The 22,415-nt window shown below is 39.8% G+C and overlaps 1 protein-coding gene and 1 long non-coding RNA gene across 3 annotated transcripts in view; one reads left to right on the top strand and one right to left on the bottom strand.

Moving 5' to 3' along the window:
• Positions 1–6,565, bottom strand: part of LOC139186868 (uncharacterized) — an 86,379-nt gene extending 79,814 nt beyond the window's left edge. Inside the window, exon 1 of one of the 2 annotated variants that reach the window (XR_011570484.1) lies at positions 6,134–6,565. This is a non-coding gene — a long non-coding RNA (uncharacterized lncRNA). The remainder of the gene's footprint in view (positions 1–6,133) is intronic. The other variant, XR_011570486.1, reaches the window with a different exon arrangement.
• Positions 6,547–22,415, top strand: part of WDR75 (WD repeat domain 75) — a 40,905-nt gene continuing 25,036 nt past the window's right edge. Inside the window, exons 1-5 of the mRNA XM_019969557.2 lie at positions 6,547–6,697; positions 13,039–13,168; positions 13,947–14,012; positions 14,864–14,954; positions 17,128–17,252. Coding sequence (XP_019825116.2) covers positions 6,612–6,697; positions 13,039–13,168; positions 13,947–14,012; positions 14,864–14,954; positions 17,128–17,252 — 498 coding nt within the window. The 5' untranslated portion in view covers positions 6,547–6,611. The remainder of the gene's footprint in view (positions 6,698–13,038; positions 13,169–13,946; positions 14,013–14,863; positions 14,955–17,127; positions 17,253–22,415) is intronic.

Raw genomic sequence — 22,415 nt, 5'->3', positions numbered from 1 at the left:
CTGAACTTCATTGCCAGATCAAGAAGCCTAGATTTTACCTATAGCTCATAAGGAATCATTGATTCAAATTATCATGCTTTTATTTACCACTGTAGAAAGAATCCGTCTGCCATATGAACATCTACTTTATGTGAAAATAATTTATTTCCCAAGTTGAAAATAATCTAACAAGTCAGGCCCTTTAATATTGCACTCTGAATAGGTAATTTGAGATTACAAAGCCCTGAAACCAAAGTCAACCAATAAATCACTCCAGAAAGAAAAAAAATTAATACTAAAATGGACAGTGACTGAACCCAATGGGATATGAAACCTTCTTCCTAGTATTTTACGGAGATCTGTTCTGAGTGGATGGGTGAGTGTTGTAGGGAAGGAGAAGAAATTTAGACTCATAGGCCCCTTTGGAAGCAGAGTGTAATGTAGTGTGTATTGAGGAAGAGCAGAGTCAGGTAAAGGAATGAAGGACTAGGACAGTTGCTAGGTGAGACTTCGATGGCCAGGTAAAAGTGAAGACTCCAGCACCAGGTCAGTTTTCTTCAAATGGTTGATGTAAAATTTTTTTAAAATAGAAAATTTATTGTGGGTCATATGTTACTGGATGCTATAATTGATCTGTTCTTTAACATGCACTTACAGAGCACCATGAAGAATAAAAGATCTCCAGGGGGAGATTCAAATAACAGTTCCTCAATCTTCACATGTGAGAAATCATGGGGAAAAGCTGAGGTCTTGTTTATGCTGTTCATCCACCTGGAATTTTCTTTACAGAGTCGGCTTACTTCTATTCATCCTTTAAGAATCAGGTGAATCGTCACTTCCCTCAGAAATTCAGATCAGGTCACGGGGCCTTCTGTAAACCCACATCACCATGTATATATGACACTTGCACTTGATTACACCATAACATAATGATCACTTTTGTGTCCATATCCCTCAATATCATATGAGACTCTTAACATAAGTATCGTATCTTATTAACTCATCTTTGTATTCCCAGGAACTAGGACACTGTCTTATATTAAATATTCAATGTTTGTTGAATTAGGAAGCAAAATATGTTATTTAAAAAATAAAATTATACACCTATCAGAATGGCCAAAATCCAGAACATTGACAACAAAAACTTCTGGCAAGAATATGGAGCAATAAGAATCCTCATACATTGTGGTGGGGTTGCCAATTAGTATACCCCTTTGGAAATAATTTGGAGGTTTCTTACAAAACTAAACATTCTGTTACCAAGCAGTTCAGTAATAGCAATCCTTGGTGTTTACCCAAAGCAGTTGAAAACTTACATCTACACCAAAACCTATACATGGATGTGATAGCGGCTTTATCCATAATTGCTAAAACTTGGATGCAACCAAGATGTCACATCCTCAGCGAGTGAATGAATAAATAAACTACTGTACATTCAGATAATGGAATATTATTATTCAGCACTAAAAAGAAATGTGCTATCATGCTATAAAAAACCGTGAAGGAAACATATGAATATTACTAAGCAAAAAAAGTCAATCTGAAAATGCTACATATTGTATGACTTCAACTATATGATATTCTAGAAAAGGCTAGGGATGGAAGCAATAAGAAAATCAGTGGTTTCAAGTGTGGGGGTGAGGAAGAAAGATGAACAGGCAGAGCACAAAGGATTTTTTAGGGCAGTGAAAATATTCTGTGTGATATTATAATGCTGGAGATGTCATTACAAATTTGTTCAAAACTATAGAACATACAACAGTCAGAGTGAACACTTGGGTAAGCTAGGAACTTGCATGATTATGATGTGGCAATGTAGGTTCATCCATGGTAAAAAAAATGTACAACTCTGGTGAGTGGTGTTGATAAGAGGGGAGGCTATGCCTACGGAAGCCCCCCCTCTTCTATGCACAGTATATGGAAAATCTCTATACCTCCCTCTCACTTTTGTTGTAAACCTAAAACTGCTCTAGAAAAAGTTAATTTTAAAAAATTTAAGTCACTAGGAGAGTATACATTAAAACACAATTATATACCGGGTTGGAGAAAGCACAAGCTGGAATCAAGATTGCTGGGAAAAATATCAATAACCTCAGATATACAGATGACACCACCCTTATGGCAGAAAGTGAAGAAGAACTAAAGAGCCTCTTGATGAAAGTGAAAGAGGAGAGTGAAAAAGTTGGCTTAAAGCTCAACATTCAGAAAACAAAGATCATGGCATCCGGTCCCATCACTTAGTGGCAAATAGATGGGGAAACAGTGGAAACAGTGGCTTACTTTACTTTTCTGGGCTCCAAAATCACTGCAGATGGTGATTGCAGCCATGAAATTAAAAGACGCTTACCCTTGGAAGGAAAGTTATGACTAACCTAGACAGCATATTAAAAAGCAGAGACATTACTTTGTCAACAAAGGTCCATCTAGTCAAGGCTATGGTTTTTCCAGTGGTCATGTATGGATGTGAGAGTTGGACTATAAAGAAAGCTGAGCGCCAAAGAGTTGATGCTTTTGAACTGTGGTGTTGGAGAAGACTCTTGAGAGTCCCTTGGACTGCAAGGAGATCCAACCAGTCCATCCTAAAGGACATCAGTCCTGGGTGTTCATTGGAAGGACTGATGCTGAAGCTGAAACTCCAATACTTTGGCCACCTGATGCGAAGAGCTGACTCATTTGAAAAGACCCCAATGCTGGGAAAGATTGAGGGCAGGAGGAGAAGGGGACAACAGAGGATGAGATAGTTGGATGGGATCACCTACTCAATGGACATGGGTTTGGGTGGACTCCAGGAGTTGGTGATGGACAGGGAGGCCTGGCGTGCTGCAGTTCATGGGGTCACAAAGAGTTGGACACGACTGAGTGACTGAACTGAACTGAATACACCTATTAAGATGATTTTTAAAAGATTAAATGGATGAACTACTTTATATAATAGTATATATACTATTTCATAATTGTTTAATGTTTTTATATTTTCACTTGTTTTTCAAAAATTGTCAAATTTCTAAACTAAATTAATTCACAAAGGCTGTATGTCTACTCTAAGGTGTTGAAAAACACTGTATCTTGAAAAAAAAAAAAAGGCCTTAGAAATTCATTACTTTGAATAATGCAGAAACACAATTTATTTTCAGACAATTCATCTTACATGTTGAATTAAATTTCATGATTGCAAGTATCAGTGGATAATTATTTAATCTAATTCAGATTTTATGAATTATACATTAATCAACATAATTTAATTCAAAAATGAGGAAACAAAAGAGTAGACATCAGTTGTATGTAAACAATAAGAACTTTTTAAAGTTCTGCAGTATCTGGGAAACCAATTTAGAATTCAGGTTTAAAAATAATACTGTATTAAAAATGTCAAAAGTGTTCTCTATATTCACATTTGTTTCTTAGCAACCAGGTTGTAATCTTGTTAAACTCTGCACCCTAATAGTTGAAGAAACAATTTTAGAATGCACCCCCAAATATATGTATACACACAGGCTAAGAATATGTGCGTGTGTGCATGTATGTGTCCACAGTAGTGTACTAAATTCTTATAAACACAAAACCAAATAGACATGAAAAGGACTAAGGTCAGAGAAGCTCCAAAAAAAGATTCATGAAATCAGGCCCTCAGCAGAGTCAGTGACTGGTCATTCTGTTGCTGTAGTTGCTGTTGTTTAGCCGCAAAGTTATTCTTTTGTGACCCCATAGACTGTAACCTGCCAGGTTCCTCTGTCCATGGGATTTTCCAGGCAAGAATACTGGAGTAGGTTGCCATTTCCTTCTTCAGGGGATCTTCCCAACCCAGGGATCAAACTCACATCTCCTGCATTGGCAAGTGGGTTCTTTACTGCTGAGCCACGATGGAAGCCCATGTGTAGCTAATTACACCTTTATATATAGTAAGGCAAATTTAGTAAAAGCTTGTAATGAATAGCTAGAATACCCTTGGAGATATAAATAGCATAAAACATTTATTAAAGCTAAGTACTTAAAAGTATAGTGTTTTGTATAAGTTGATTTTTATGTGGGTAGGACTTGAGACTCTACTTAATGGCTTATTTTGCACTTGTTTAGTCACTAAGTCATGTCTGACTCTTTGTAACCCCATGGATTGCAGCACACCAGGCTTCCGTTTCCTTCACTATCTCCTGGATTTTGCTCAAGCTCATGTCCACTGAGTCAGTGATGCCATCCAATCATCTCATCCTCTATCACCCACTTCTCCTCCTGCTTTCAATCTTTCCCAGCATTAGGGTCTTTTCCAATGACTTGGCTCTTCACATCAGGTGGACAAAGTATTAAGATTTTCAGCTCCAGCATCAGTCCTTCCAATGAATATTCAGGACTGATTTTCTTTAGGATTTACTGGTTTGATCTCCTTGCAGTCCAAGGATGAGATGGCTGGACGGCATCACTGACTCAATGGATGTGAATCTGAGTGAACTCCGGGAGTTGGTGATGGACAGGGAGGCCTGGCGTGCTCCAATTCATGGGGTCGCAAAGAGTCGGACACAACTGAGAAACTGATCTGATCTGATCTGATCTATGTATGCTTATAAAAATATCAAGAAGCACATACACCAAACTTTTTATGGTGGAGATATTAGGGGAAACTGACTGAAACTGCCCACTCCAGCCAAGCACCATAGTAACTACTTCCATGCCTTATTTTATGACAGAAGGTCCTGTTGAGGAACATGGGAACTGATAAGCCACCAAGTGGAAGAGTTAAGGAAAGGGAAAAAGGAGATGTCACGCGTCCTCTAACCTCCCAGAATCCTTCTCACTTGCATCCATCTTGGCTGAGCAATACATGCGCCAACAGGAAGGACCCTACTCAGAATGATTGGACAGAGAAAACCATCAGCCATGTGACAGAACAGTCCTCCCAGTTTCCCTTACCTACTGCTCTCCACCTGGGTGCCTCCTCCCAATAAAGCCTCCGCTTTATCAGCATGTGTGTCTCCTCAGACAATTCATTTCCGAGTGTTAGACAAGAGCCCCCATTCAAACCCTGGAAGGGGTCCCCCTTTCTGCAACAGAGAATAGGATCAAGAGGGACCATTCTATTTCTGCACTGGTTTTATACCAAATTTGTATTACCATTGAATTGTTAAACTATTACCTTTTAAACTATACAACCTTAACACATATTCATCAGGTCAATCCTAAACCTCCTCAGAGAAAACTATTCTCTCTCTTATATTCCTATTTTATTTTCTTCAGTATACAATCTGTGATAATTTTGTTTGTTAAAGATTTTTGCCTTGCTCCCATCGAAGGTAACAGGACAGGGATCACATCTGTCTTGAATTGTGTCTCACATATAGAAGGCTCTCAATAATTATTTGCCTCCACAAAGACTGGAGGGATGTGGTAATTTTCTACAGAATCAACGCAGTTCCTGTTCCTGTTCCTGTTATAGTTATGCTGTCTGTGGCTCTTTACACTTAAGAGAATTACAGAGGAGATTGGTAAATGTTTATTGAATGAATGAAACAACGAAGAGAAGCACCCCCTAATATATAGGGACCACGAATATGTAACATATAAGCTTACAAAAGGGAATGGAGATGAGAGGCATAAACATTCTCAGAGTTCAGGGATTCGGTTGACTAACTGGGGAAGCTAAAACCACAGAAACTCGAGCGAAACAGCAGCAACCAGGGGGCAGGCTAAAGCCCTTAGCCAGGGTAAAGCCGAGAAGATTTAATGAACGTGGGAGAGATGGGGTAGGAGCCAGGTGTCCAAAGGAAAAAGCCAGGCTCATGAAGCTATAAGGGTTCTGTAGGAATGTATGCTCAGAGGAAGACGACTACGGGACGACTAACGAGAGGTCCTAACAGCTGTGCAAAATACAGAACGCTACGTTTCCACCCAAGAACTCAATTTGCGCGACCAAGCAAGCTGTTGGCTTGAAACGCTGGCGTCATCTTGCAGCGCCCAAATCAGAGGTAAGAGAAAGGCAAAAAAGACTGGAAGAGTTTGGGGAAAGACTGGAGGTCACTTGACACTTTGGGCCTCCTTTCTCTTCCGGCGGAAGAAACTATAGAGAAGGGTTAACAAAGCAGGAGAGAAATGTATCTATAATAAGCAACAGTTTAGAGGAATCTAATATAAATACATTGTGTCTATGTCTCTGTTTCGCTTTTACCTTTTCAGTTCAGTTCAGTCGCTCAGTCGTGTCCGACTCTTTGCGACCCCATGAATCGCAGCACGCCAGGCATCCCTTTCCATCACCAACTCCCGGAGTTTATTCAAACTCATTTACCTTTTACACATGTCCTAATGTGGGTCAGGAAGATCCCCTGGAGAAGGAAATGGCAACCCACTCCAGTACTCTTGCCTGGAAAATCCCAGGGACTGAGGAGCCTGGTAGGCTACAGTCAATGGGGTCGCAAAGAGTCGGACACGACTGAGCGACTTCACTTTCACTTTTCAATGTTACTTGCCCAAGCCAAAGATGGCCGCACAGGCGCTGGGTCTTACCGTAGAAACCTACCATAGAGACTGAGTCCTAGAATGCCCCCTCTTGGCGGCCTGTGGGCCGGGACAGACTCCCTATCCACCGGCTTCCGTTGAGGAAGCTCGTGGCTGGCCCGGCGGTAGAGAGTCCTTGCGCGTGCGCGAAGATGGTGGAGGAAGAGGGCATCCGCGTGGTTCGTTGTGGCGGCAGCGAGTTGAACTTCAGGAGAGCGGTGTTCTCTGCGGATTCTAAGTATGAGGCCATGGGTAATTGCCGGCCCGGCTGAGGGGCGTGAGTCCACGGGTGGTGGGGGGCGAGAACTGCCGGGCGCGTCTGGACCGGCCAGCCGGCGCTTCTGGCTCGAGGAAGCGGCGCGCGCGGGAGGGAGCCGGGGTCCGGGTGCTGCAAGAGGAGTCGGAAGCCCCTTAATCCAGAGGCACCGCAGGCTGGGGCGCGCTCGCTTCCTGGCTCCCTGGACCTGCAGATAGGTTGAGGGGGCCCCCGGGCTGACCCTTGTGTCTAGAATAGGCTCTGCATTGGAGAGGCTGGAACATAGTTCAGGCACAGATGTGTACGCCGCTACTCTTGAAAAACCAGGAGTAAACAGCCTTCTTTCGGACCGAATCGTGACTTGGATTACTGCAGGTTCCGATTTCTTTGCACTTCCCTATCACCTAAAAAAATGCGTTTTGATAGCCTTTTTGGAGCTCTCTCTAAAAACTGATACTAGATTCTGTGTGAGATAAATATATGCGTAAGCCCTGATGGCCTTGCTCAGGAGTTCAGTGTAGCTGGAAGCGTAACTAAGCCCGGTTCATCTATTGTGTGCTTTTCGCGAGGTTCTTAATCTTCGCTTCAGTTGCCTCATCTATAACCGGGAATGATATTTAGTAGTTCATTTCATAGGGTTGTTATAAAAGGATGAAATACCTTAATACATATTGTTCAGTCCTTCAGTCGTGTCCGACCCTTTGCGGCTCCATGGACTGCAGCACACCAAGGCTTCCCTGTCTTTTACTGTCTCCCGGAATTTGCTCAAACTCATGTCGTTTGAGTCGATGATACCATCCAGCCATCTCATCCATTGTCACCCCGCCTCTCCTCCTGCCCTCAGTCTTGCCCAGCATTAAGATCTTTTCCAATGGCTCTTCACATGAGGTGGCCAAAGTATATATAGAACATGTCAAACAATGCTTGTCGTTGAATGGCTCGGTGTATGTCAGCTCTTACCATCATTGCTATATTGTGAACATCATTTAGAAATGATACAATATAAAAAGGTTTCCAAGTCACTCAGGGATAGACACTTATCAAACACCCTTTCTGTCTTGGAAAAGCAGAGGTAGTATCTTTCGAAAGTTTATATTGCCACAATATCTTATGGGTGTATGGCAATAGTTATTGAATGCATGCATGACTTAAAGAAACTTCTGTAAATTGCCTTAGAGGCAAAAAAAAAAAATCTTTTGGTCTTTACAATACAAAGGGCTTTGTTGATACTCAACTTGTGAGTCAGGAGGAAACTGAGGCTTCAAGAGATTGCCAAAGTTCTGCCACTTTGGACTTATATCCAGTTTCTTCCTCCAGTGTACTATTTCTACAAGTTATTCGTTATATTGGGATCTAATGTTTTTCACTTCCTTAGTTGTGCAGTTAATTTTTAAGTGTTTACCATCTATGTGTTAGTAACAAACTGATATTTCAAAAACTAAGATAATTCCAGGATTGATCCTACCTTCAAGAATTTCAAACCTAATGAGGAAAAGAAGATAACCAGTAACATGTTTCATACAGTGGCACTTTCAGTTCAGTTCAGTTCAGTCACTCAGTCGTGTCCGACTCTCTGCGACCCCATGAATCGCAGCATGCCAGACGTCCCTGTCCATCACCAACTCCTGGAGTTCACGCAGACTCACGTCCATCGAGTCAGTGATGCCGTCCAGCCATCTCATCCTCTGTCGTCCCCTTCTCCTCCTGCCCCCAGTCCCTCCCAGCATCAGAGTCTTTTCCAGTGAGTCAACTCTTTGCATGAGGTGGCCAAAGTACTGGAGTTTCAGCTTTAGCATCATTCCTTCCAAAGAAATCCCAGGGCTGATCTCCTTCAGAATGGACTGGTTGGATCTCCTTGTAGTCCACGGGACTCTTAAGAGTTTTCTCCAACACCACAGTTCAAAAGCATCAGTTCTTCGGCACTCAGCACATCCATACATGACCATAGGAAAAACCATAGCCTTGACTAGACGGACCTTTGTTGGCAAAGTAACGTCTCTGCTTTTGAATATGCTATCTAGGTTGATCATAACTTTCCTTCCAAGGAGTAAGCGTCTTTGGAAGCCCATAAGAAACAGTGTTTCAGACCAAAAGGATGGAGAAGGTTGATGAGGAAGTGATGTTTAGGCTAGACAGGGATAGAACAAACTCTGGGAGATGGTGAACCATGGGGAAGCCTGGCTTGCTGCAGGCAAAGGGGTCGCAAAGAGTTGGACACGACTTGAGCGACTGAACTACAACAAATGGATGGTATTTTGACTAGAGGATATAGATGGAAGATGGGATAGGGGGCACAGTATAAGCATGAGAACTGTGGTACAGTTAGCTAGTAGAAATGGTGTATGGAGAGAGCTGGGGATGTTAGTTTCGAAAGAAAATGTAGAATCAGTTCTTGGTTGTTGTTTGGTCCAAAGAGAGTGTGTTTTTTTAGTTCTCTAGATAAGGTATACTCAGGCAGGGGGTGATAACATAAGATTGTGTTTCAGAATATGAATCTGAAAAATGTATCAGTTCAGTCACTCAGTTGTGTCCAATTCTTTGCGACCCCATGAACTGCAGCACACCAGGCCTCCCTGTCCATCACCAACTCCCAGAGTCCACCCAAACCCATGTCCATTGAGTCAGTGATGCCATCCAACCATCTCGTCGTCCCCTTCTCTTCCTGCCCTCAATCTTTCCCAGCATCAGAGTCTTTTCCAGTGAGTCAGCTCTTCATATCAGGTGGCCAAAGTGTTGGAGTTTCAGCTTCAACATCAGTCCTTCCAGTGAACACCCAGGACTGATCTCCTTTAGGATGGACTGGTTGGATCTCCTTGCAGTCCAGGGGACTCTCAAGAGTCTTCTCCAACACCAGAGTTCAAAAGCATAAGGCTGTATAATACATGGTGGAGAGATGGAAGAGAGTAGGAAAGCATACTCAAGGTACAAGCTGGCATAGAAGAGGGAGTTACACAGTGAGAAAGTTTCCCTTCAGCAGTAGGATCTTGCAAAACCAGTAGGAGTTTGCTCCTTCTGTGATATATTGGGAGGCAGGGAGATCAAGCAAAGCAAACAACTTAAATTGGAATAGGTAGAGGGTTATCATGGCTGTGGGGTCAGTATATCTGCAGCATAGGGTGAAGGGAAGTGGTGGGAGAAGAGTCTAGAAGGTTATAGACCAGGGCTCCGAAGGCTAATCCAGGCATCCAAGCAAGAGATGACTTTGGCCAAAATTAAGATACTGTTGAAGGTGAAGAGAAAAGACAGAGCTTTGGAGTGCTTTAGCCAATAGGATTAACACGGAAAAGATGTTGGGTTCATACCGGGACTCTTGAGTTTAAAGTACCTTGAAAATAAATGTGAATGTAGCAGGTGTTTAGGTAGAAATTCAAAATAGGAACTTGGTCAAGATTTAGAGATAACTTTTTTTCATGTATATATATATATATATATATATATAAGCTAATAATTAAAGCCAGTTTTCTAGCAAATTAACAGGGTTATAATGAAATCGCTGAGGACTTGAATATTATCTAAAAGCTACTACAAGGAGTTGGCTAACTTATACAAAAAGGAATAAGGAAATGTTGTATTTTACTTCAAAGAGTTTATCAAAAAAGCTGAAATAGTAAATGAAATGACAGAATCGTGGCATTTTAGCAGCATCGTTTTTCTTTCCCAGCCCTTTAATCATACATTCTTCAAAATCTCATATAAATCCTGTTTCCTGCTTGAAAACATCATTAATTTCGTCAACACTTTATCAACAAAGATGACTGGAGTCCCCTGTGACAGGCACTGTGGTGGTGCTTTATGTGCACTCCTGTCTGCATGGTTTAGGTATTTGTTATCCTCATTTTACAGAAGATTTATTGAGTGTTAGCTGTCTGTGCACAGCTTGCACTTGCACACATTGTCTCAATGTACCCTTATAAAAATCTTATAATAATCCTTATAATAACCCATGAGTAGAGAACAGTGAGGTTTAAAGAGATTAAGTAACTTCTCCAACATCATTCAGCCCATACATGGATAAAAGCTGACATTCGAACCCATCTGGGCTTGACTTCTTTAAAATGCATTCTTTTCTACCACACTGTATTTCCATTATTATTTGTAATAAGTAAACACAATTGCTCCCCTCAAAGAGCTCATAGTCTGGTCGGGAAGGTCTCTCATAACACTGTGTGGAAAATGCCAGAGTAGAGCTGAGCCCTGCACCCTGTGGAAGCAGGTTAAGACAGGCACTGATTTGGAACAAAATAAAGGAAGGTTTGGAGAAGGCGATGGCACCCCACTCCAGTACTCTTGCCTGGAAAATCCCATGGACGGAGGAGCCTGGTAGGCTGCAGTCCATGGGCTCGCGAAGAGTCAGACAAGACTGAGCGATTTCACTTTGACTTTTCACTTTCATGCATTGGAGAAGGAAATGGCAACCCACTCCAGTGTTCTTGCCTGGAGAATCCCAGGGACGGGGGAGCCTGTTGGGCTGCCATCTATGGGGTCGCACAGAGTCGGACACGATTGAAGCGACTTAGCAGCAACCGCAAGAGAAGATTTCCAGTAGAAAGACACCCTAACTGAGTGTCAAAGATGTAGAAAATGTTCTCATTCTCCAAGGATAGCAGAATGTGCAAAGGCATGGAATGTTTCCTCTAGGGGTTTGTATTCAAATATTGGTAGTTAAACCCATTATTCTGTGCTGAGGAGCAAGGAGAGAGGAAATGACTTTCCTCTAGAGAAGAGTATCAAAATCAGCTAGGGTGAGTTTTCAGTACCCCCTCACCCACCACCGTCTCAAGGAAGTACTGCCTAAAGGACCTGCTAATGCAGGGGGGGAGGGGGGTTGGGCAGATTGTTGGAATTTTGAACCACTTGGCCTACTGTTCAAGTGAAAATGTTCTAGTCAGATTGGAGTCAAACTTAGGAATTGGATCATATCCTGAAAGCAGTGGAAAAACCTTGAAGGATTTTAATTTAGTCTTTATTTAAGGAAATAATATGGTCAAGTTTGTAAAAATGAATAAGAAAAGTGAATTGAAGAGCCGCACCTGGAGACTGAAGGGGGCCCTTAAAAGAGTGGTCTGGGCTGAAGATGGTGAGAACCTGGGTACTCATGGGCGTGGAGAGGAGGAGCCAGCCAGCAGGGGCGTCCATGGGCCTCGGTTGCTTCATTGCTTGTTCTTTGTTGATCTTATTAAACAGTTGAACACAACTGTGTCCTCTGGTCACAGCACTTGGAAGAGGCATCTTGATTTCAGAGATGTATGTGTGAAAACTCAAGTGTCTTAGAAATGATAAAATAGGGTAGTAGCAGCCCTAGTCAGCATAGATTTACCCTTTGATTATTTGGTAGTAATTCTTTCACTGGTTCATTTTATTTAAATAGTTTATAAAACCTTTGAAGATTGGGCAAGTTCTGTTTGACAGACTGGATTGGACATTGGAAATCAAATATAAGTAAGGCCTCTGCCCTACAGGAGCTTATGGCTACATAAGGGAGACGGATATTTAGATAAATGAGGAATTTCAACACAATTCAAAAATAGATCAAATGATTTGGGATCACAGAGTAAAGAGAGGTCCAGTCTAAGGATTCTGTGGTTTTTACCTTCTATAGTGTATGAGGAAGCACCATATTAGGCATGTACAGTGTCAGATCTAATAGGCACAGAACAAACATTTTTTATTTGATACTAGAATATTTGCAGTTCTGAGCTTTGTCTTATGGTTATACCTACTATGAAAAAAGTCAAATATTACCCCAGATTAACCACAATTAATAATTTAGTAGCCTCTGCTATATGGGAGAAAGCCACAAATCTAGAAAAACAAAGGCAAAATCAGCATTTTAGCAGCAAGAAAAAGAACTGCCATAAAGTCTTTACACTTTGCTACATGAGAGACCTCACTGAGTAGAGAATCTTTGACTTCGTGCTTTAAACTGGTGTCCACAGTGAATGATGGAGTATTGGAGGACAAGGCAAGACTGCTGTTGGCCACACCCCACAGAAGAGTAACTGGTGGTGCACAGCACAGTCTCTGCATCCGTTAGCGAGCAGGCAGCTTGGTTAGGTCAGCCGTTTTTGCAGGATGATGCCATATAGCCTCTGCCCCTGGCACAGGTCAGAGATGTGATTTTTGGCATCATTGATCTACTTTTGAGAGTTAATGAACTAAATGGTCTTAGATGTCCCTACAGGTGTGAGCAGCACAATTTGAGTATATAGTTCTTGAACTTTTATTTTGAATGAAATCTGCATTGCATGTTTTAGTTTTTCATGGACAATAGACAGATTATACTATATGGAAAAGTGAATCTTGTTTTTCTCTCTTATTTCCAGGTATATCTTCTGTGTCTCTGGAGACTTTATTAAAGTTTATAGCACAGCTACAGAAGAATGTGTGCATATATTGCAAGGACACAGAAATCTGGTGACCGGAATCCAGCTCAATCCCAACAACCATCTACAGGTGTTAAACAATTCACAATCGAATCTTTTAATATTGGCATTACTGTTGCCAGAGTAATTTAAATTGAATTTGGCTGAGAAGCTTTCTAGGTGATGATCAAGGAAATATCTATTTTGATTTTCTGATTCAGGGTATTTTTCACTTATTTTTAATTATTAAAATTAAAAGTAAATTATTAAAATGGGTTCACAGCCTGGAACTACATTGTTTATGAGATGAGTTGCATGTCGTACTCCACCATCTTTCTTGTAAATTGTTTTCACAATAATATCACACACAGAAGTTCAGTGTAACCTTAGTAAAACTCGGTCCACTGAAACCAAAATAAAAACATGTTACTAAAGCATTCTGGTGTTACCAGAGTTTGGCCCACAGACTGTTGGTTACAATGAGATAAACGTAGAAATTGACTGTTACCCTACATTCCTTTGATACCCGTGCAAGATAAAAGTAGTTCTGCTGGTAAAGAACTGAGCTCTGGGATAATAGTCACAAGCTCTCAAGAGTTTTTTATTACTCAGTACCTTATCATCTCCCTCTTGAAAGTAGAGGGTTGACTTTTTTCCTTCTTTTAATTAAAATTTGATAGGTCTCATTTCCACAAAGAGCTGTGATAAGATTTTTCATTTTGCAAAAAGAGTATAAGTGACTTCACGTCTTTAAAGCTAATAATAGATTAATGAATAGGCAATACCTTCTGTATCAGCACTTAAGTTACTTGATAATCTTATTGTAGTTCTTTTTCTTAATCAGTTTTGTACTGTTTTTACCCTTTTAGCTGTATTCTTGTTCCGTTGATGGCACAATTAAACTGTGGGACTATATAGATGGCATTTTGATAAAGGTACGTGGATTGAGTTTCCATTTTCATTATGTGAAGAGGAATGGCAACATAAGACAGATGTGTTTTGTTTCTTCTCTAAGGTCTCATCTTTTAGATAGCCTTCCTAAAATGTCATGAAATTCACTCATCATAAAAGATAAATTTGACTATATAAAATTTTAAACTTTTTTAACCAAAAAATGAGCAGTGAAAGAACATATTTACAAGAGATATTATCAGTGATACACAAAATTACCAAAAACCAATAAGGAAAAACTAGACCCCACAGGAAAAAAACGATGGTATAGAGTAGGAATATGTAATACACTAAAAAGAAATAGCCAATAAACATGAAAAGATTCTTAACCTTGTTAATAGTTAAATGTAAATTAAGAGATAACAACCGCATTTTTCCCTGTCAGTTTAGACAAATTGCAAATTGAAAATATATAGTGATAAAATATAGAGAAATATACATTTTTGTATATAGTCAGTATATGAAACTGAAAATGAATACCTTTGCTCCAGCAATCTCACCTTTAGGAATCTCTTGTTGAAATAATGCCAGGTACATATGATTCTTAAAACATTAAACATTGTTCATGGTAGAAAAAAGTTGAATTTACTCAAGTTAAAATTGGATATTCATTCAATTGAATACTGTGCACCCATGGAAAAGAACCAGGTAGATCTAGAGATATTCACTTAAAAGGTTATTTAGTAAATACATACTGAGTGTCTCCCTAGGCCAAGTTTTCTTCTGATGTTGGCAATATAGCAGTGAGCAAAATGATTTAAAAAAATCCCTCCTGTTAATAAAACTTCTGCAGGGGGTGGACGGAATAAATAATATTATGCTCTTCATCTTTCAGACCTTCAGAGTTGGGTGTGAACTTCACGCCCTTTTTACTTTTTCCCACGCTGAGGATTCTGTCTTTGTTACAATAAATAAAGAAAAACCAGGTACAGTAAATTAATTTATTTTGACTTATATAGCTTTGAGTGGCTTTTTTCTTTTTACAATGTCTCAAATTTAACATTTTCATTTTAGTCTGAAGTCAGTTTTTGGAGCTGGTGTTTAAATTGGTTTCATCATTATTGCAGTCATTTGGGGGAGGGTTTGTATTACTTTCTGAAGTATTGATGAGGGAATGATTATTTAAAATATGGTTGTGATAATGGACAACCTAACTCTAATTTTAAAGCTATTTTGAGCTACAGTGTGTCTTGCTACTGAACAAATGTCATTTTTAAGCATCCCTATCATTTTACCCATCCTCAAACACCACCCATTTGTTGACCTTGAATCTGGAAGAAATGGTATAGAAAACAAATTATTAGCAGCTAAGAGGGTGGCTAAGTTATTTTTATGTTTTTGTTATCATTGGAACATTATTCACTGAAATTGCTGTTTCAGAGCATTTTAGGAAATCTAGAATATCTTCAGTAGTTACAAGTAATTATCCTTTAGCAAGTTTAATACCCCAACATTGATATGAAGAATATATCCAAAGCATTTTTCTAATCTCAGACTTCAAGAATCCCAATGCAACCTGTGTGCGTCCTCCTTAAAATAGAGTTGTATTCAGAATTCAAAGTACAGACCAGCTTTAAATTTGTAACTGGGTGGTCAGTGAGATTGGCTCACAACTCATTTACTAAGTAATCCTTTCCATGATGGGGGTGGTTTGGAAGTTTTGGGGGGATTTTTGGTTTGTTTTTTGGGGAGTGTTGATAGTCAGATTTTTGGGATTTGGGAGGGGGGTTGTTGTTTCTTTTGTTGAAACAGTTTGCAGATTGCTAATGTCATGGACTTTTAAGTAACTTGAGAATAGTCACAACTGTGAAAGCGAAATCGCTTTTAGCTAGAAGTCATTTGGTACCAACCGTGTTAAGGAGTAATGTTTTTATCTATCAGAAATGTGACATGAAAGAATAAAAAGCTATGAGTTTTCTTATGTGGCCCATAAACCATCTTTAAGGGACATTTCAAAAAATATCTGGAAATGGCAATATATTTCTTAAAATGATTGTTGCCTTATCAGGTGACTGTTTAAAATAGCACTTTTCAGTATTTAGGTTCTGCCTGTACATAAATATGTGAATTCTTAATGTCTCTTGTTGTTGTTTAGTCACTCAGTCGTGTCCGACTCTTGAGACCCCATGGACTGTAGCCCGCCAGGTTCCTCTGTCCATGGGATTCTCCAGGCAAGAATACTGGAGTTGGGTGCCATTTCCTTCTGCATCTTAATGTCTATCTTAATTCTTAAATGTGTATGCTTATTTAAAAATTCATGTTTCTGAACTCTGATTCACTGGGTCTGAGATTTGGTCTAGGAGTGAGCATTTTTTGTGTCTTCCTAGGTGGCTTTGCTCATCACTGTGGTTTGGTAGCCACTCCCCATACTCACCACATGATTCGTCAGTTGAAGTGGGCAGTGGTGGGGAAGACTTAACTTTAGAAAAGAAAATACGTGTTTAGGATTTAGGCATATAAAGTTTGAGATGACTGAAAAGGCTGTAAGAAAGACTGGAAAACAGAAAAAAATAGTAGATCAACGCGTTACAGAATTTTGTATTCATTATAAAATCTAGGGGGCTTCCCTGGTAGAGGACAAGGAAGAAATAGTACAGTGAAATATAACTGTTTCCTGTTAAGGAGAAGCTATTTTAACAGAATGCAAAGAGAAAAGCATGCCAGTTTACAGAAAAGATTTATCCTATGTATGTGTGGCAAGTCCATAGCATTTGTGAAAGCTCTCAGATGATTTGTTGCTTGTGGCTGCTCATTTCACCAGTATGTCATATTCTGTCTCCATTTTAAAGCTCATCTCAGCACTTTGGAAAGCAAAATGCACCAGTAAAAGAAACTGTTCCCTATTTCTACATATATGATGCTTGTGTGTACATAAATGTTCTGAATGTACATATGATGCTTGTGTACATAAATGAGTTCTGAGATTAGACTTCTGTTAAAACTTGTATATTGAAATAAAGAGTACAGCTTGTTCAGATAGCCTAGAACGATGATCTTGGCATCAAGTGAACTCTGGAGTTCTGATAAACGGTTTTATATGAACAAACACACATGCTTTCTCTGGAGAAGCTTTCTATTAATATAGCTGCCTTTGGCTAGATGTCTTTCAGCTGGCTTCAGTGAAACTACCAAAATCATCAAGTCAGGAAATAGAAGCTAAGGAGCTCTCCTTTGTTTTGGATTACGTAAACCAGTCACCCAAGTGCATTGCCTTTGGAAATGAGGTAAAATTTGCTTTGTTGGTTTTCTTTTGTGTACATAAAATCTCTTTCCTGCGATCTTTCCTCTGAGTATTTTATGTTACAGTCATTTAATATTGCCTTGAGTTACAGTGCCTTTGTTAGTAGCTAAAAAAACTGTCTTGCAGCTTTAGCATATGTTTGCAGTATAGATTTTTTTTAGGGCCATTCTTATTTTGTATATTATCTTACTGCTCTTATAAACTCTGTAATTGTTCAGAAAAATCAATGGTTTGACATATTTTCTGTACTTCTTAGCCTATACCATGTAAAAGCCACTTAAATTGATTGTAGATATTGTAGCCACTTGATTATAGATATATGTCTTTTGAAAATATGACCTCCATGTCTGTAAATAGTATGCTTTTACAGAAAAGTAAAGAAATGAAATCTCAACAGGCAATAATATTTGAGGAATGTTTTTCTAGACTTTTTCTTAAATATGTATAAAATAACTTCCCAATCTGAATAATTATCTGAGAGCTTTATCTTTTTTTTTCTTCACTTAGCACTGCAGCATGTGTATACTTAAATTTTTATCTGAAACTAACTGTATGATGTTCATACAATAATTTATTTAGCTATCAAATCAAGTACCATAGAAAGCCCCTAAATATCATTGTGATGGCATGTTTCTTTAGTCTTAAGTTTTATAACATTATTTTGGCTTTGTTCTAAAAAGGTTTAATTTCTTAGAGAAAACACTTTTAACATTATAAACGTCATTACTCTTCAGCAGCGTAGTCATCAGTTAAGTACAAATTAAAAGCACAATGAGATACTACTTCACGTCCACTAGAACAGATAGTGACAGTACCGAGTGGTGGCTGAATATGGGGTAAAGTTAAGCATGTGCCTTACTGTGACGCAGCAGTTCTGCCTATAGGTAGCAACATGAAAGCGTGGCCACCAAATGACACGTACGAGAAAGTGTGCGTCAATAAGAGAATCAACGATTTGTAATACATATGCATTCACTGGGTGCTGCTAAACAATAAAAAGGAACTGATGATACATTTAAGAGCGTGGGTGAATCTCAGAAAGGTGATATTGAGCTACCATTGGGAGGTATTAGATTGGTGCAAAAGTAATTGCAGTTTCAGACCATGAATTTTATTTTATTTTTTTAATTTTATTTTATTTTTAAACTTTACATAATTGTATTAGTTTTGCCAAATATCAAAATGAATCCGCCACCGTTATACATGTGTTCCCCATCCTGAACCCTCCTCCCTCCTCCCTCCCCATACCGTCCCTCTGGGTCATCCCCGTGCACTAGCCCCAAGCATCCAGTATCGTGCATCGAACCTGGACTGGCATCTCGTTTCATACATGATATTTTACATGTTTCAATGCCATTCTCCCAAATCTTCCCACCCTCTCCCTTTCCCACAGAGTCCATAAGACTGTTCTATACATCATTGTCTCTTTTGCTGTCTCGTACACAGGGTTATTGTTACCATCTTTCTAAATTCCATATATATGCGTTAGTATACTGTACTGGTGTTTTTCTTTCTGACTTACTTCACTCTGTATAATAGGCTCCAGTTTCATCCACCTCATTAGAACTGATTCAAATGTATTCTTTTTAATGGCTGAGTAATACTCCATTGTGTATATGTACCATAGCTTTCTTATCCATTCATCTGCTGATGGACATCTAGGTTGCTTCCATGTCCTGGCTATTATAAACAGTGCTACTATGAACATTGGGGTACACGTGTCTCTTTCCCTTCTGGTTTCCTCAGTGTGTATGCCCAGCAGTGGGATTGCTGGATCATAAGGCCATGAATTTTAAATCATTATAATTAGGCTGAAACACATCTTTATTTTTTTTCCTTTTATTTTTTATTTATTTATTTTTAATGTAAATTTATTTATTTTAATTGGAGGTTAATTACAATATTATATTGGTTTTGCCATACAACAACATGAATCCACCACACATATACACGTGAAACACATCTTTATTAATCAAACTAGGGACCATTGCAATCAACACATTTTTGCCAATGAGAAATAAGTTTGCTTATTTCTGTATCATAAAAATCCATGCTTCAAGATTCGTCAACTCAAAGAAAGCATTTTCTGCCTCCTGGTTGTGGAGCATTTTCCCTGCAAAAAGTTGCTGAAATGCCAGAAGAAGTGGTAGTTGGTTGGCAAGAGGTCAGGTGAATATAATGGATGAGGCAAAACTTGATAGCCTAAATCATTCATTTTTTGAAGTGTTGTTTGTGTGACCTGTACTCAGGCGTTGTCTTGGGGAAGAATTGTGCCCGTTCTGTTGACCAGTGCCGACTGCTGTCATTGCAGTTTTCACTGCATCTCGTCAACTTGCTGAGCGTACTCCTCAGATGTAATGGTTTCACCTGGATTCAGAAAGCTGTAGTGGATCAGACAGGCAGGAGACCACCAAACAGTGGCCACAACCTTTTTTTGATGCAAATTTGGCTTTGGGAGGTGCTTTGGATCTGCTTCTCAGTCCACCCATAGAGCTGGTCATTGCTGGTTGTCGTATACAATCCACTTTTCCTCGTATGTCACAGATCGAGAAATGGTTCATTGTTGTTGCATAGAATAAAAAGTATATTCCAGTTCAGTCGCTCAGTCATGTCCAACTCTTTGCAACCCCATGAATTGCAGCACGCCAGGCCTCCCTGTCTATCACCAACTCCCGGAGTTCACTCAGACTCCGGTCCATCGAGTCAGTGATGCCATCCAGCCATCTCATCCTCTGTCATCCCCTTCTCCTCCTGCCCCCAATCCCTCCCAGCATCACAGTCTTTTCCAATGAGTCAACTCTTCGCATGAGGTGGCCAAAGTACTGGAGTTTCAGCTTCAGCTTCATTCCTTCCAAAGAAATCCCAGGGCTGATCTTTAGGTTGGATCTCCTTGCAGTCCAAGGGACTCTCAAGAGTCTTCTCCAACACCACAGTTCAAAAGCATCAATTCTTCCGTGCTCAGCTTTCTTCACAGTCCAACTCTCACATCCATACATGACCACAGGAAAAACCATAGCCTTGACTAGACGGACTTTTGTTGGCAAAGTAATGTCTCTGCTTTTGAATATGCTATCTAGGTTGGTCATAACTTTTCTTCCAAGGAGTAAGTATCTTTTAATTTCATGGATGCAGTCACCATCTGCAGTGATTTTGGAGCCCATAAAAATAAAGTCTGATGCTGTTTCCACTGTTTCCCCATCTATTTACCATGAAGTGATGGGACCAGATGCCATGATCTTCGTTTCCTGAATGTTGAGTTTTAAGCCAACTTTTTCACTCTCCTCTTTCACTTTCATCAAGAGGCTTTTGAGTTCCTCTTCACTTTCTGCCATAAGGGTGGTGTCATCTGCATATCTGAAGTTACTGATATTTCTCCTGGCAATCTTAATTCCAGCTTGTGCTTCTTCCAGCCCAGCATTTCTCATGACGTACTCTGCATATAAGTTAAATAAACAGGGTGACAGTATACAGCCTTGACGTACTCCTTTTCCTATTTGGAACCAGTCTCTTGTTCCATGTCCAGTTCTAACTGTTGCTTCCTGACCTGCATACAGATTTCTCAAGAGGCAGGTCAGGTGGTCTGGTATTCCCATCTCTTGAAGATTTTCCACAGTTTCTTGTGATCCACACAGTCAAAGGCTTTGGCATAGTCAATAAAGCAGAAATAGATGTTTTTCTGGAACTCTCTTCTTTTTTCAATGATCCAGCAGATGTTGGCAATTTGATCTCTGGTTCCTCTGCCTTTTCCAAAACCAGCTTGAACATCTGGAATTTCATGGTTCACGTATTGCTGAAACCTGGCTTGGAGAATTTTGAGCATTACTTTACTAGTGTGTGAGATGAGTGCAATTGTGCGGTAGTTTGAGCATTCTTTGGCATTGCCTTTCTTTGAGATTGCAATGAAAACTGACCTTTTCCAGTCCTGTGGCCACTACTGAGTTTTCCAAATTTGCTGGCATATTGAGTGCAGCACTTTCACAGCATCATCTTTCAGGATTTGGAATAGTTCAACTGGAATTCCATCACCTCCACTAGCTTTGTTCGTAGTAATGCTTTCTAAGGCCCACTTGACTTCACATTCCAGGATGTCTGGCTCTAGGTCAGTGATCACACCATCGTGATTATCTGGGTCGTGAAGATCTTTTTTGTACAGTTCTGTGTATTCTTGCCACCTCTTCTTAATATCTTCTGCTTCTGTTAGGTCTATACCATTTCTGTCCTTTATCGAGCCCATCTTTGCATGAAATGTTCCCTTGGTATCTCTAATTTTCTTGAAGAGATCTCTAGTCTTTACCATTCTGTTGTTTTCCTCTATTTCTTTGCATTGATCACTGAAGAAGGCTTTCTTATCTCTTCTTGCTATTCTTTGGAACTCTGCATTCAGATGCTTATATCTTTCCTTTTCTCCTTTGCTTTTCACTTCTCTTCTTTTCACAGCTATTTGTAAGGCCTCCTCAGACAGCCATTTTGGTTTTTTGCATTTCTTTTCCATGGGGATGGTCTTGATCCCTGTCTCCTGTACAATGTCACGAACCTCCGTCCATAGTTCATCAGGCACTCTATCTATCAGATCTAGTCCCTTAAATCTATTTCTCACTTCCACTATATAATCATAAGGGATTTGATTTAGGTCATACCTGAATGGTCTAGTGGTTTTCCTTACTTTCTTCAACTTCACTCTGAATTTGGCAATAAGGAGTTCATGATCTAAGCCACAGTCAGCTCCTGGTCTTGTTTTTGTTGACTGTATAGAGCTTCTCCATCTTTGGCTGCAAAGAATATAATCAATCTGATTTTGATGTTGACCATCTGGTGATGTCCATGTGCAGAGTCTTCTCTCGTGTTGTTGGAAGAGAGTGTTTGTTATGACCAGTGCATTTTCCTGGCAAAACTCTATTATTCTTTGCCCTGGTTCATTCCATATTCCAAGGCCAAATTACCCTGTTACTCCAGGTGTTTCTTGACTTCCTACTTTTGCATTCCAGTCCCCTGTAATGAAAAGGTCATCTTTTTTGGGGTGTTAGTTCTAAAAGGTCTTGTAGGTCTTCATAGAACCATTCAACTTCAGCTTCTTCAGCATTACTGGTTGGGGCATAGACTTGGATTACTGTGATATTGAATGGTTTGCCTTGGAAACGAACAGAGA

Source organism: Bos indicus, chromosome 2 (genome assembly GCF_029378745.1).
Source record: "Bos indicus isolate NIAB-ARS_2022 breed Sahiwal x Tharparkar chromosome 2, NIAB-ARS_B.indTharparkar_mat_pri_1.0, whole genome shotgun sequence".
Lineage (NCBI taxonomy): Eukaryota > Metazoa > Chordata > Mammalia > Artiodactyla > Bovidae > Bos > Bos indicus.
Note: the sequence above shows the minus strand (reverse complement) of the source record. Positions and strands in the feature narration are given on the sequence as shown.